At 40.6% G+C, this 16594-nt stretch overlaps 1 protein-coding gene across 2 annotated transcripts in view; it reads left to right on the top strand.

The window, feature by feature from the left end:
• Positions 1–16594, top strand: part of svep1 (sushi, von Willebrand factor type A, EGF and pentraxin domain containing 1) — a 95732-nt gene that overhangs the window by 45374 nt on the left and 33764 nt on the right. For both annotated transcript variants that reach the window (XM_023345938.1, XM_023345937.1), the window contains exons 5-10: positions 110–289; positions 3001–3180; positions 9338–9535; positions 13095–13213; positions 13301–13430; positions 15619–15726. In XM_023345938.1, coding sequence (XP_023201706.1) covers positions 110–289; positions 3001–3180; positions 9338–9535; positions 13095–13213; positions 13301–13430; positions 15619–15726 — 915 coding nt within the window. The remainder of the gene's footprint in view (positions 1–109; positions 290–3000; positions 3181–9337; positions 9536–13094; positions 13214–13300; positions 13431–15618; positions 15727–16594) is intronic.

The following is a 16594-nucleotide window of genomic DNA, read 5'->3' as shown; positions in this document are numbered from 1 at the left end:
TCATGCAGTGTAAACTATCTTAGTTTTATCCAGTGCATAGTTTTTCCTGGTGTAGTGAATTGTCCCTGTTATATTAACTTTTTAAATCTTCTCCGATTTTCTCTTTCAGTGATTCACTGCCCAGCACTGACCCCTCCAGAATACGGCTTTTTTGTCCAGGATGTGTGCAACAACCACTTTGAGGCTGCCTGTGGAGTTCGGTGTCAGCCGGGTTTCGAGCTTCATGGAACAGGCATCAGACTGTGTCAGGCCGACAGCACCTGGTCAGGGACACCTGCTAGCTGCACAGGTAAGGTACACACCTCAAGTGTAGCTTTTAAAAAGAGAACCGGGCCAATGGTTGCATTTTACACCGACAACCTTTTTTTTTCTCATGCTCTTCAAGAGGTGCCTCGTATAGTTGGACATAATTCAGACGTTTAGTAGATTTAGATTTAAATAATTATTGCATTTTTCAAATAGATTTCTTATGAAGTAATGCTATATTTTGCAACATCTCAACCTGACTTGAATCTGATAGAGAATCTGGTTAAGCTAAAGTTTAGGGTGATGGCAGGTAGGCCTTCCAACCTTAAACACTTAGAGTTCATCACCAAAGATAAATGGGCAAAGATTATAAGAAACATTGTTTGCTGTAATACCACTAAAGACTTTTTCTGTTCATTATTTAGAGAGGTATAAACAGTTTTCAAATATAAAACAAAGATGTTTTTCTGATGCTTATATAATTTCCAAAAAGTATCTAAACTTGCTAGATCTACAGGCTTCCAGATAACTGACAACAATTTTAAGGAGCAGCAAGACAGCAATAGAAAAACGCTAGTGTCAGCAGTTCTGCCATCTGACACGTCACATTTTGAGTAACCTGATTTTACACAGGGTACTTTTTCTTTTTTATCCCATTTATAAGTCATTAGGCTTTGCTTTGTTCTTTAAAGTTGGTTGCCTTTTTATTAAAATGTAAAGAACTTCAATGGCGCCTTTTTACCCAATAAAGTGTTGTGCTTTCCCTTGTAAAGGTTTGATGAGTTTTTTGGTTCTGAAACCTAAAAAACATATCAATTGTTCTTTTAGATCACAACAAAATAACTAAATAATGTATATTTGTAAAACCACAAGTATATATATATATATATATATATATATATACAAATATATATACGTATATGTGAGTGTGTGTATTTTCTTTCTTTCTCATTCTCAGCAGTGTTTCTCATTTCTGACTACTGCCCTGCAAATTGTAGATTGTGTTTAAAATTGTCTGTGTTCAGGAGCACCTGATTGAAATGATTGCATGGCCTCCTCTGCAAGCCATCAAGTGCTGCAGGAGCAACTTAATCAGCCACTTATTCAAGGCAGAAGTGTTCCCTGAGGACCAGAGCTGAGAAACGCTACACAAATCTTTCTTTCTTCGCAGGTTTATGGACAAAAGTAGCTCTTTGATTTATAAAGGTTGCTGTCTCAGCACTTTGTTTTTTATTATCACAAAAAACAAAGTCATAACAATAACAATATTGGTATTCATTTAATTTTGGTTAGTGTGACAGCAATTACGCCAGAGGGTCGTAAAGCTCTTCCTGTCCTTCAAAAACCAAAGTAGAGAGGGGAGGTTTCTCATTTAAAAGGGCAGAAGAGGGTTTGGTGAAGTGAGACCCTCTAGTGACACTTTTAGAGTCACTAGTTTGCACCAGTCAGTCACTTTGCAAACTGTTTGAAGCAGTCAGTAAATATCAAGTGTCTCAGGTTAGTTAGACTTTTATAGTAGGTGGCGTCAGTCACAGTAAGATTTTCTTAAAATCTAAGTAAATCTAAATTACATGTAAAGTTTATATCTTTCCTAAACTATAATGAGAAACATACATTAGGGCTGTGCAGTGGGACACATGTAACGTAGGTTTGAATCCCCGCCGTGGTTTTCTGTATAGTGTGTACATAAACTGATTTTTGGCTGAGTTTCTTTTTTTTTTTTTAGAGTCTCCAATGCTTCATGTGGGAGTTATCCTCAAATAGCATAGTCTCAGCTCCCTACATGTGTTTTTCAAGCGGGTAACAAGTTAACATTTCCTGAGGATTCCACCTCGTTTTGCCCTGCCAGCCGGCACGAGGAAGAAAAGGAGGGAGGATTCAGTTGAACAGAGACAGAGTGACCAACAGGAGGAGCAGATAAAAGTCAAAGTTGAAGCAAGCAGGAGCAGAGTGGGGGAGTTTCAGTAAGCTGAAGGAAAAGAAGAGGGGGCTCCAGAAGTCAAGAGATTAATGAGGAAAATGCTCGTTTTAGCAGAAAGGCAGCAGCACAGTGACTCACACAAATACCAAGACACTGAATATGTAAGGGTGTGTGGTACAGATTTATAGTATGTGGCTTTGAGTATATATTTTCTAAGTGTGTGTGCATACGTCTGCTTGTATGTGTTTGTCTCGTCTTTGCTGCATACTGTAGGACCTCCCTGCTAGTCAGACCCTGAGGGAGAGGGGTCTCATCTGAACTGGGTGGCGATGAGAAATAGCACACCGCACACCCTGTTACCAGACCTCAGTATAACTCAGAACAGACACACACACTTGGAGTTTTATTTTCTCCCCTCCCCTTTATTTTATAGGGACTTTCACAGTTTTGGTTAAATGATAGGCCCCAAGTTACAGCCAAAGATGATTCATTTATGTCTTCCACTCCTCTTGTGATTTATGAGTTACAGCATCCGAGTTTATCTGCTACATTTCATATTTAGTGATGGCGAATTATGCTCTGTTTGAAGAATAACCTGGAGTTGCCTTGGAGAAGATAACATGTGGGGTGTGTTATGCTAAGATTTCAATGAAGAGTTTAAGATTACAGTATGTTTCCAGTGCTTGGGATAACAGGGTATAGGTTTCAAGTACCAAACTAACCCTAGATAAATAAATAATTATGGAACAATAGATCCAGCAACAAATAGAGCAGCTTTTGTTTCACTTTCCCTGGTTTGGATCCTCGTGTTTATTGTCTTCTGCTTCTTTCAGTGCGCTCCTGCCCGGTCCTCTCCCGGCCGCAGCACGGCTTCCTGCGGTGCAGCGACGGCGGGGTGTCCTACGGGACGCAGTGTCAGGTTGGCTGTGAGCGAGGCTATAGATTAGAGGGAGACTCCACACTCGCCTGTCAGGCTAACTCCCAGTGGAGTGGATCCCTACCTCGGTGTGTGGGTAAGCCTTCACATTACTCTTTGCCATCGTCTCAAATGAATGTTCTTAAAGCTGCAGGAAGTAACATTTATTCAAAATATTTTTTCACATATTTGTTGAAACTGCCACCATGTCATGGGAGGTTAGCATGAGACCAACAATCTGTGAAAAAATTTAACTCCTCTGCCTTCTCCCAGGGCTCCCAGTGCTACCTAGAAACAACCAGTCGAAGCCAGTAGGCGGGTCTAAGCGCTGTCAATCACCCCTCTGATTAAAAGAGCCTTTTGTGAATGCTCAAGCTAGTTAGCATGACCACTAATGATGGGTTTTCCTGTAATGGTAAGTGGGTTGTCCTCCATTAGCACATAGACCAGCAAGTACACAAGGTTGATGGACAGCGCTAAGATTCTCTTTCTGGCTCTGATTGGTTGTTTTTGATCGGGATTGGTACATTTCTTCAGACGGCGATATTAACTCAGGGAGAAGATAATTTTTTGTAGATTATCTGACTCATACTGTCACAGCATGGTGACAGTTTTAGCTAATATTTTTTAAATTTTCTTTTAATAAAAATTACATCATATAGATTTGTTTTGCTACCTTCATCTAAAAAGCAAAATTTGAATTTGTAGACTTGCAGAGGCAAAATGTGAAATATGAGAGAAACTTCAATGTTTTTAGCGTAGAACATATGTTGTTTCAGTTTGTCATGTCCCAGAATAGAAAACATGAACAGCTTTGTTAGCATCGTTGATTAAAGTGGAGATCTAACCTCTTAAAGGTCCCATTAAAAACCTCACCGTAAAATCCAATTGCAGGTCTGAATGAACCCAAATCTTTTCAGGAATAGTTCCCCCCTAAGGGAAACCTGTGAAGGTGGTCTTGGAAGCTTTTGATCAAATTAGCAAAGTTTAGTAACAACCAGTACAGAGAGACGCACTGAAAGACCACCCACTGGCGTGACGTCGACCGCCTCAAGCAGAAAGCTTATTACCTGGATGGCTATCAGAAGAACAGTTCCTAAAAAAGCTTTGTTAAAGTTGTAAAACTAGATGGGTTCTTTTTCGTTTAAAATGTTAAAACACCCATCTGATGTTGAAAAGGTTAATGAACTCAATGCTACAATTGTCCTTAAAATTTAAGCTTTTTCAAGAAAGCAGGATTAGATAGATCAGTAGGTATCAGGATATGAGTTTTCTGTGATGCTTGATGTGTATTTAGCTTTTTTTTGTTTTTGGAGACCATTATCTCCATCAGTTTTTATGTTTTGGACTGGTCACACTCTGAAGGTGTGTGTAGAGCACCAGCAATACTGCTGCTGGTCAACGACTTGAGGTTGTTTTTATATAGTGACAGCTCTCTAGATATTGTAGGTTTCATTTGTAATAAAGCTACACTTAAACATTTTCCCCTTTTTTCTTATAATTTTGTGGATTCTAGATTCTAAATTGACAAGTTGATATTTTTCTTAAAATCCTAAAATCATTGGGAAGCATACTATATATATATATATATATATATATATATATATATATATATATATATATATATATATATATATATATATATATATATATATATATATACACATTGCTCAAAAAAATAAAGGGAACACTTAAACAACACAATATAACTCCAAGTAAATCAAACTTCTGTGAAATCAAACTGTCCACTTAGGAAGCAACACTGATTGACAATCAATTTCACCTGCTGTTGTGCAAATGGAATAGACAACAGGTGGAAATTATTGCCAATTAGCAAGACACACTCAATAAAGGAGTGGTTCTGCAGTTGGGACCACAGACCACTTCTCAGTACCTATGCTGTCTGGCTGATGTTTTGGTCAGTTTTGAATGTTGGTGGTGCTTTCACACTCGTGGTAGCATGAGACGACTCCACAACCCACACAAGTGGCTCAGGTAGTGCAGCTCATCCAGGATGGCACATCAATGCGAGCTGTGGCAAGAAGGTTTGCTGTGTCTGTCAGCGTAGTGTCCAGAGGCTGGAGGCGCTACCAGGAGACAGGCCAGTACACCAGGAGACGTGGAGGAGGCTGTAGGAGGGCAACAACCCAGCAGCAGGACCGCTACCTCCGCCTTTGTGCAAGAAGGAACAGGAGGAGCACTGCCAGAGCCCTGCAAAATGACCTCCAGCAGGCCACAAATGTGCATGTGTCTGCACAAACGGTTAGAAACCGACTCCATGAGGATGGTATGAGGGCCCGACGTCCACAGATGGGGGTTGTGCTCACAGCCCAACACCGTGCAGGACGCTTGGCATTTGCCAGAGAACACCAGGATTGGCAAATTCGCCACTGGCGCCTTGTGCTCTTCACAGATGAAAGCAGGTTCACACTGAGCACATGTGACAGACGTGACAGAGTCTGGAGACGCCGTGGAGAGCGGTCTGCTGCCTGCAACATCCTTCAGCATGACCGGTTTGGCAGTGGGTCAGTAATGGTGTGGGGTGGCATTTCTTTGGAGGGCCGCACAGCCCTCCATGTGCTCACCAGAGGTAGCCTGACTGCCATTAGGTACCGAGATGAGATCCTCAGACCCCTTGTGAGACCATATGCTGGTGCGGTTGGCCCTGGGTTCCTCCTAATGCAGGACAATGCTAGACCTCATGTGCCTGGAGTTTGTCAGCAGTTCCTGCAAGATGAAGGCATTGAAGCTATGGACTGGCCAGCCCGTTTCCCAGACCTGAATCCGATTGAGCACATCTGGGACATCATGTCTCGCTCCATCCACCAACGTCACGTTGCACCACAGACTGTCCAGGAGTTGGCGGATGCTTTAGTCCAGGTCTGGGAGGAGATCCCTCAGGAGACCATCCGCCACCTCATCAGGAGCATGCCCAGGCGTTGTAGGGAGGTCATACAGGCACTTGGAGGCCACACACAATACTGAGCCTCATTTTGACTTGTTTTAAGGACATTACATTAAAGTTGGATCAGCGTGTAGTGTTATTTCACTTTAATTTTGTGTGTGGCTCCAAATCCAGGCCTCCATTGGTTAATAAATTTGATTTCCATTGATGATTTTTGTGTGATTTTGTTGTCAGCACATTCAACTTTGTACAGAACAAAGTATTCAATGAGAATATTTCTTTCATTCAGATCTAGGATGTGTTATTTGAGTGTTCCCTTTATTTTTTTGAGCAGTGTATTATAAATCAGTAATTTCTCTCAACCTCAGGACTATAACTGTTTGTTTTCTCAAGCTATGAATGAAGCCCTTTAATGTTGCCAAAGATTTTAACCCATCCTTTGGAGTCTTTTGTAATGGCACATTTCTATTTCTATGTACTTTGAAGTCTGATATTTATCGGCTATTTATCTATTTTTTGTGGGACGGCAAGAACACCTGATCAAACGTATTTAGAGCTGAAGCATTAATGTAACATCCAAAGTAACGTAAAAACAAATTTTTAACACTTTTTTTCTTCTTTAGTCTTTCTGCCTCTTGAGTTTAATCAGATTATGTCCCTTTGTTGAATTTGCACTGTTGAATATTTGCAGTTCTGAGCTCCCTAAGACCCATAACAGACTTGTAGCAGCACATCGTTCTTGTAACCTGACATGTAACTATAAGCTCAAGAGATTTGTTTTGCTTCAGCCCATTGAAACGTGTCTGCCTCACTAAACCCAGAGAGAATTTATCAAACGCAGGAGCCTGAAATAACACATGATCTGTATGTTTCTGCCGTAATCATGTGGTTTTACACACGTATGTAAACACACGTGCACAGTGGCTAAACACATGGTGTATATTTGGACCTGTAGTCGGTGAAAGATACATCTGCTTTCTCCCAGCAAAATTGTGTGCATTTAAAATTGCTCGCACACTTTGAAACTGATAGTTAAGTTAAAATAGTTGCACACACTCGTGCCCACCACAAAGAGCTCTCAGGTCAGGCACACAAGCACACAAAAAAGGGGACAGTGTGAGAGTGTTTAGCCGCAAACCTCCAACCCCACTGCTCCTGCTCGCGCTGATGCACTGCCAACCAGCCTGCCAGCTTGGTGAACTATTTAAAAAACCCGAATCAACTGCATTATCAATATATCCCATCTCTGCTGCTGTGTATGGACTGAGAGGGAGCTTGTTTATTTGATCATCTGGCCCAACAAACTGTCAACACTTTTTTAACACAGACAAGAAGCCTCTGTGGGCTCTTGATGCAGCTGGCTGGATTGTTTTACTGTTTGTTTGTCCTGTGGTGAAAGAGAGACTACTCATCTGGCAGTGGAGGAAATGGAGATATTTTAGTCTGTTCAAAATCTGACTTTATGAATAGCCCTAAGAGAGTTTTCTCTTTTAAGCCTACGGCTATAGCGAAGGAAATACAAGTACAGACAGGAAGAGTAACCTATTATCATTTGAAAGCCACCCAGATCTGAGACTGCTTCACGAAGAGAATCAGGTTCAGAGTAGACCTGAACTTATTTCCTTTATTGTCGAGTTGGGTTCAGGCTTCTACGGTGCATTTAATTAATACATTCATCACCGAGAATGGCAAACAAGAATGTACAATATAAAGTTATGTCAATCTACGCATTACAGTCTAAATAGAGGAGTATATAGTTTAACCTGTTGAGGAAATAAAGAATACATACAGAGCAGAAGTTAATCAGACTGTAACAAGCACAGCGTGCTACGCCCTGCTCCGCTCTAGCGGTTGTGTAGATAGGATCCTATCAATCACACATCCCAGATGATTTGACCTTAACTCACCCTGTGGCCACAACAAGCAACAAAATGGAGCTGGAAGACGTTAAAACTAAAAATTGGAGAACTTACACTGCTTACTCTAACGGTGGTCTGAAAACAAAAGTAGCAAAATCTTAATTAAAACAATATGTTGGGTTTGCTCCGGGCTCGGGCCTCTAATTAAAGTAGTCGGGTCGGATCGGGCCTTCAGGCTGGATTTTTCTCTTAGGCCTGATTTAGTCTCTTGTCCAGAAGCAAAACGTAGAAATCCCTCTCCCCAAATGACTCTGGAGCTCGTTCTTGAAGGTTCCCAATGCAAAAGGGACATGCACTGGTTAGCATTATGATCACTGACCGTACCTGCTAGTGTGTGGAATATATTTACCAATTTAAATATATTGGCAAATATATTTTTGCCAATATGTGTGTATATATATATATATATATATATATATATATATATAAACAACAAAAAGAATGTGGCACAAGTAAAAATCAGGTGAAGGATAATATATGTTCTTCAGTGATAGTTGAGAGAGGAGATCAATGCAAGTGTTTTTTTTTCTTTTTATGTACAACTAAGGCTTATTGGTTAAATAGTTTTCAGGCTTCCCCGCCCACATTGTGAGAGCAATGTGGGGCAACTCAAAATTTTGAGTCAATTTTGTACTCAAAATTGACTTTGAGTACAATTTTAGCATCAGGAAAAATGGATAGGCATGGATGGAGAATTTAACAAAGGTTAAACTGAGATGCCTAAATAACAGAGTTAGATAATCTCAATCTGTCACTCTTGCTGGATGGTCAGGATCTATCAAAAGTTATCCGAGGGATTTTGGGCGGGAAAGGTTTGTCCGCCAAACTGCGAATTGACATGTTAGGATCAGAACTGGATGAATCATGTACATGACTGGGTATAGATAGCTTGCATTGGAAGCAATTGGCATCTGTACTAACTATATAGGAAGAAAGCAAGCCAGTGGAGCCAGCGTGTGATTCCTCAGGCAATGTTGTGGTTAAGCCTGGACTTGACCTTCAATTTCCCAGATTTCTCAACCCCACAAAAAAAGCCTTGTGGGAAGCAGCAAAACACATTTGAGCTGGACATCCCGACTCTCGTGATCCTCGCAGACGAATCCACTGGTTCATTGTTTTATGGCCAGGACAAAAGCCAAACTTCTCATCCCAAATCCGAAAACTCACAATGGGTTGCGGTCTCTTTCTAACACCAGAGAGTACGTTTTCCCAGAAAGGCTGAATAGATTCTCTGATCCTTTTTGCTGTTTTTTTGTTTTTTTTTACTGTTATACCTTTTTCCCCTCGCGCCTTTTAAAGTAGCCCTGGTACCAACCAAAGAGAGACAGTACAAGATCTTGAGCATCTTTTATGTGCAAAATGTACAAGCAAAATTATAAGCTACATCGTACATTAAAATAATTTCAGCTTTTCTTATTTTACCTCCCCAGAGGTTCGTTGTCACCCCATCGTGAACCCAAAGAACAACTTCTTGTTGTCGCCTCCTCCCTGCGGGAAAAGAGCTGTGTCTCCAGGCTTCGTCTGTCATCTCACCTGTCGCCAAGGTTACAGTCTCCAGGGAAACCGGAGGGCGGCATGCCTGGGCTCTGGGAACTGGACTGCTAATGTCCATAAAGCTACCTGTAAAGGTGAGGAAACTGCCCGTTTCTCTGAAGCCGGGATCAAATTAGAGGTCATGGCAGGTCAAGCTCTAAACAGACCTTAGACAACAGTAATACTAATGGTATTGTTGTTGGAGTTGAAGTTTGGGTTTTACTTATTTAGTTAGTTATTTATTTACAGGTACCTCTCAGTAAATGAAATTATGCGTTCAGATGAGGGTAATCTGTCAGATTAAAATAACCATTTGAAAGTAACAACCTCCAAGCATTAAACATACTTATTAAAAACCCATATTTCTATTAAATATTGTTTTTTTAATTTCTCTTTCCAGATGTAAAAATCTGATCTAAGCAGAAAATCATCACAATTTACAGAAATAAAGACTTTAAAACATCAGCTTGTGTGTAATTAATCTACATGAGTTTCACATTGTGAATTGAATTACTGAAATAAATTAACTTTTTAAAAATCATCTAACTTATTGAGATGTAGTGATGTGGCTGGACACTTTAAAAATAATAAGTTTCTTTTCAAACATATTGAACATGATGCACTATATGTGTATTCATCCACATCAATTTGGTTTTTATTCTCATTTATGCAGCCAGCATAGCAAAGTGCCTTACAAATACAAATAAATCAACATCACCAATATTATGAAGCAATAAAGGAAATGATAAAACCCGTTAAACTGCTGATACTCTCAGCAAAAAGCGAAGGCCAAAAAAAATTGACAAAATGTTCCAGGAGTTTTAGGACGTTTGAGAGTGGTAAAGCGTTCAGTAGATTGGAGGCAGTTCATCCAGAGAAAATCACCGTGTCTTGTTTTAGGGTTTAGTTTTAGGCACATCCAGGGAAATATGACTGGATGACTGCAGCTTTGAGTTTGTCTTGGTGAGGTGGTTTCAGTGTATTCGTAGATTTAATAGTCAGTAGTAAAACTTTGAAATCAATCCTACCTTTAATAAGACTCCAGCAGAGGAAGTGTAGGGAAAAAGCCCTGGATGTTTTTCATCACACAAGTGGAGCCATTGCATTTAGGACTAGCTGCAGGGCTTTCACTGGATGTAAAGTAATCAAGTTAACAGACGGGGCTCACCTTCTGTAAATCTTTGTGGGCGAGGTGGATCTGGACCCGAGTCTCATCTGGGAAAAACGAGACTTAACAACTGAGGAAATCTCTGATTATGAAGGCAGAGGAGAAGGTTATTAGCTTTCCATAAAAGCCTAAAGGGGAAAATAAACCTCCTTGCTATTGCTATCCAAAATGGTTAATGAGAACTTTTGAAAGAGAAATAAAGAGAATAGGCTGACAAAGTAGAAGCTGTAAAACAGGAACAACAGGGGACTTGGAGAGCATTCCCACTTTCCATTCTTGATTTCTGCATTTCTCTCTGCTTGTGAATGATGCTAGCTCTTTTTAAGCAATCCTGCATGTCTTTAACTCGAACCATACCATGTCCGAGCTGTCATGTCCCTCTTTCCTGCTCCAAACTGGTCTCTGGAGTTTATTATAATGCACTGTAGCACTCCAGATGCTTTGCAGGTGTAACAGGTGGTCCAACTTTTACTTTTACTATTTCGCTGAATGTCCTCAATCCACTCCTGCCACTTGGCTAATGGAGGAACAGCTGCTATTAAGAAGGAAAAGAAGTGTCGTAAAGATTGAAACAAATGGAAAGGTAATGGTGACAGGGAAGAGGAAAGCATGGATGAGTCATTCCTAGGGGTTTTGGAAAGGTTTAACAGGTTTTTTGTTTCTGTTTTATATCCTTTGAGCCTCAAGTGGGCAGCACTAGAAAATCAAACATAAAACTAAAACCTTCAAAGCAGGCTCCAAATTATACCTCATCACGAGGAACCACAGAAAGCAAGAATTTCTAGGAAATTTCTGTCCTTTTATGCATTCTCCATCCTACCGAAGACATCTAAGAGATGCTTCCCTTGTTGTTAAGATAAATAAAACAGATTGGATCTGAGTGTGTTAGTGTTAGGCAGAAAAAATGCCAAAGTGAATGGATCATCAGTACCAGATGAGAGCAGTTCTCTTACACAGTCCAAGAGGCATGACCACTTTCAGATGGGAGCCTGAACTTTTTGAAGCCTAACAGCTTACTGCAGGCTTGAACTGAGCTGAACTGGGCTTGTTTCTGATTACGTAGAGTTCAGGAGGAGGAAGCATCCTTACGTCTACTCCACAGAACATTACGAGAGCTTATATTCATCCTCATATACTCTCCTCTGCATGGCCAGATTCTCTGCTGAAACAAATCCATGCTTGAATCAACCCTGGCAACTCTCTAAGTCTGAGCTTTGTGTCAGACTTTTTCTATAACTATTGTATTTGTTTTGAAACTTTTTAAGTAAACTCCAGCTACACCTTCCTTTTGAAAAAGCTTGAAACCAGCAACCCAGAAGAAATTAAGTTGGCCCATCAACTTTGTCTGATAAAAAACGGCCCTTGTCCTGTGCTTTGCTTGGTAGAGAGGGTCTATACCCGCGATTATTGAGAAACCGTAGACGTGGACTTTGTTGAAGTTTTAAACTTTATTGGATCTGATTTTATCCAATCGCTAACGTTTGGCCATGACATATGTAATGCACCAGTTTCTGAAGCTTACCAGAAATTGCCCTCGCTGTAAACAACCATCTTCCACTGCAAAGAAAGAAGTGCCGGTCCAAACGAGGCGGCTGTTAATGTAAACTCAATATTTGGAAGTGTAGCCAATGCAGACTGAACGGCTTTGTTCACTTCCTCCACTGCCATTGCTAAAACTACAGCCAAACTATAGTTCTACAACAGCGCAGAAAATCAACGTCATCGTTCGCAACTTCTCCTTCTGTTTGCTGATTGGCTGAGGTGAAATACATCCTGAGAAATCAAGCTCTGTGGGAGAAATCCTATCGGCTCACTGAAGGGAAATGAGAATGTAGTGGTATGTGTAGGGAGACAATAGCCAGGCTATGATTCACTGTGCTTGTAGATAATTAAAATCTCATTTAGGACTCCCCTGACTGATTACACTTTTCTGTTCATCCCACCGCTTTACTTTTTTCCCTTATCGCTCAATCAAAAAGCACCACGGTGTTACGGTTATCTTGAAATCTTTCAGATTGATGTTCATGATCAGAAATCTTTAAAACGGGTTGTAACCACTATCCATTGATCTCTGATCCACATCAGTGACATTTTACTTTTTCTCATGCAAACACGATATTTAATATCCTTCACCAGGACCAGAGCCACTGATTTATTGGCCTGCAGGGATTAAAACAATGAATTTTTAATTCCTCAAAGATTTAAGACGTGGCATATTATTTGGACTTGAGGTCTGGTTGGAACGGTGATGCTCCCTCTTATCTTTCCTTGGATAATGATCAATAACGAATGTATGATGTGTTGGGATTAAAGACATAAGAGGTCGATGACTTCATGCTGCTACTCCCTCTGTGATAACAAAGAGCAGAGTAAGGTCACTCTGAGGGCTCGATGTGATTGCATAAAAAAAACATTTGGCTCTAATGTAAAGCCAAGAGTTAATCTGCTGGAGTGTCATCATTTCTTTTCTTTCTGTGTCTCTTCAGATACTGAGCCGCCGCAGCTCCAGTGTCCTGCAGACATTGTTGCAGAGACGGATGAACGGCGTGGGACCGCCAACGTCAGCTGGAACGTCCCTACCGCCGTCGACAACTCCAATGAAGAGGTTAAAAACATAAAAATTTTACCACAGACAGACAGGAGCAAGCTTAAAATGTTTCCCTTCTCATTTAACTTTCTTTTCCTTCTGCAGGTGGTGGTGCAGGTGAAACCAGTCTACAATCCCCCTCAGCTGTTGCCCATCGGAAAGGAAACAATCACCTACATTGCAACTGACCGCACCGGGAATCAGGCCAACTGCTCTCTCACAGTCACTGTGATCGGTGAGCTCATCCCGAAAACTGTATTAAAGCAAACAGTCGATACTGTGTGTGTGGCCCTGGTGTAACTTCACCATGCATTTAATTACAACAAGGGAGAAGGCTCTGCTGTAAGACATTCACATGGTTTTTAACGGCACCTGGAATAAAATGAATCACGTTCTTTAATTGATTCAAAACTTCAAAAATACTGGATTTTTGTAAATATGCTGTTCAGGATTTTCATGTACATGCTTCCAATTTCAGAAATATTTCACATTTTAATTGGATGCCAAGACAAGGTCATTTTGTAATAACATTTCACTTTATAAGATTAAAGGACAATAATAAGATTTTTGCAACTTCTCCTTTCTAGTTTGGTTCAGCCTCATCAATAGTTAAATTAATTTCTATGTCCAAAGTTTTATAATGTATAAAAATGTGTGAGAGACAGAAATTCATCCAGAATTCAGCCAAAAGTTGCAAATGAGGGATAAAGTTGAACAAGGAAGACAAAACTCAGGCATCATTACATGAGTGAAAACCCAGATTATAGTTAAAACCCCAAATTATTTATATGTCTGACAGATTTAGATATTGTTTGGAAACTATCCACAACGATGATTCACGTTTTGCAATGAGCTCAAGGTATTTGTGTTCAGAAAGGTCTCTGTGTCATTACCCTAATCTTTAGCTCTCCTCCCAGATTCTCTATATTTGAAAATATTATTACTTCCAATCATTAAAAGTTTAAATTAGAACATATTTTTAAATCTGTACGTGCCAGAGTAATACAAAATTTTGGACTTAGCTGGATAAGTTGTTGGGATTTTTCTGAGTGAGGACGTTGTACGAGAGCAGCATTTTGGAGGCTGAGCAAACCAGCACTCAACCCGGGCTCTGTGGTGAGCCCAGTCTGACTGTAGTTCACCACAGTGGTAAATGACGACTTGTCAGAAAAACTGTAATTTTAAAATTCAGACATATGCTATAATTTCTGCTCCTGGTCTCTCTAGCATTGTTACCCTAACCCACACAGGCGGGCACCAACCCTCCCTTTTCTTCCAACAACTGGGTCACCAGGATGCTTCAAGTCATCAGCTGAAAGTCTCACTTTACATTGAGAGCTTGACTGCAATCAACCTGTTTAAGTCCATCCAACCACTGCCTATTGCCCTTTGACCTTTGCCAGGGTCTATTCTGTGGTAGCAGTTCTTCCATCTGCTCCACTGTTCAGCCTGTTAAGTCTATATACTCTAATTTTTATTGGAACAATTTTCTTTGTCTTATTTTTTTGGCTAATTGTCTTCAATCAACATGGAGGAGGAACATTGAAGACAGCAGTTGTTAATTTAATTTAATAAAGCAATCTGTGGATTTTACTGACACAGGCCACTTAAAAATAAAACAAAAAACAAAGCAGGGCGGTGGGGAAACTTTGTCTTTTCTCACAAACAACACCCACAGTTGCCTTGATGGTCTGGCTAATCTGTTATAGTTATAGCATGAACTGGGTTGTTTCCTGAGGATGACGATGCCGTTCTATTTTAGAGAGGGGTGTCCCCAAAAGATCTCTGTATTTTTTTTCCTGCCACGTACATGCTTTTTAAAACAATAGAATAACTGTGTATGCTCAAGAATGACCCATTTATGGCTGTAAAGCATAAAAATTCCCCTTTAAAAAGATTGATTGGTCTCTCATACTTACTGCAACATGGTTAATGCATTGCAGACTAACTTGCTTTCTTTGAAATGTTGTCTTTCCTCTTTATTTCAAGGTTTAAAAAAAAAGGTGGAAATTATTGAGATCTTCTCCAGGAAGGGAGTTTATGCGCCCTAACAGGTGCCAGATATTGTTTCTGTAGAGGATGAAAAACGCGGGTCAGCCTCTCAGTAATCACTGCAGTCAGGGGGAGAAACCTCAAGCATGGTAGCTGTGAACATTTCCATGTGTTGTTATGGCTGTGGAACGTAGCGGGTTTTTATTGGAGACATGTGTTCAACTTGTGCCCTCTGACTTTAAATAGTCGGATAGCAGCGCAGCACTCCATTATCTAATGTCAATTCCTCAATATCGTCTAAATCTGCTCTCATTTCGGTCGTGTTCAAAATAGATTTTTATTTTTATTTTTTTACAAAACTCACCTTAATAAACCAAATGTTCTGGTGTCATTGTTGGTCCTGGTGAATGATTTTGTCTCTGTATTTTCAGATACTGAGCCGCCGTTCATTGACAGGTGTAGGTCGCCCCCAACAGTCCAGGCCACAAACACAGAAGCAGCCGTCGACTGGGAAGTCCCGCAGTTTTCAGATAACTCAGGTATGTCTGCTCAGCTCTTTTATTTGTGCTTTCCTCTGCTCCGCTCTGCTCCGCCGACCGTCTCCGCTGATTATGGTTGAGCAGGATCTTTTCCAATGAGTGACTGGAAAATGTGAATCAGGAAAAAGCTGCGTCTGTGAATAAAGAGTGGAGACAGTGGATATTTCTGTCTGTGTTTAGGAGAAAGAAAGAGAATAGGATTGAGGGAATTGATGAAGTGGTTGTAGTGCCTGCTAATGTCGTTAATGTTAAAACAGACGGAGACAGTGGAGAGACACAGGTGTTTTTGCAATGAAAAACGTTATTCAGAGGGAGTGTGTCCTCATTCCATCCATTTTTCACACAGTCATTTGTATAATTAAGCAAACATACCCGGTGCTGTACTGCCTTCAAATTCTATTCTCAATTTTAAAGTTTATTTTTACATCATTGCAACTTTGTTACACAATGAGATTGTAAATAATCCTCTGAGGCAAAGCTTAGGTTTTAACAGAGGTGAATGGAGTTTCCAAAAATTTCACTGAAGTAAAAGTAGCACTACTTCAACATGGACTGAATTTCTAGGCGCAGCCAAGGTGTTGAGGGGATCCGTTTTGGTGGCCTTAGGATCGCATCTCTGCTTTTTGTGGATAATGTGGTCCTGTTGGCTTCTTCAGGTCGTGATCTGCAGCTCTCGCTGCTCTAGCTGCAGCCGGGATGGGGATCAGTGCCTCCAAATCCAAGGCCATGGTCTTGAGCCGGAAAAGGGTAGAGTGCCTTCTCCGGGTCCGGGGTGTGTCCTGCCCCAAGTGGAGGAGTACAAGTATCTCGGGATCTTGTTCACGAATGAGGGAAGAAGGGAGCGGGAGATACAAAGTATTTAGTAAAA

This window comes from Xiphophorus maculatus, chromosome 14 (genome assembly GCF_002775205.1).
Source record: "Xiphophorus maculatus strain JP 163 A chromosome 14, X_maculatus-5.0-male, whole genome shotgun sequence".
Lineage (NCBI taxonomy): Eukaryota > Metazoa > Chordata > Actinopteri > Cyprinodontiformes > Poeciliidae > Xiphophorus > Xiphophorus maculatus.
This window is presented reverse-complemented; position numbering and strand designations above follow the sequence as displayed.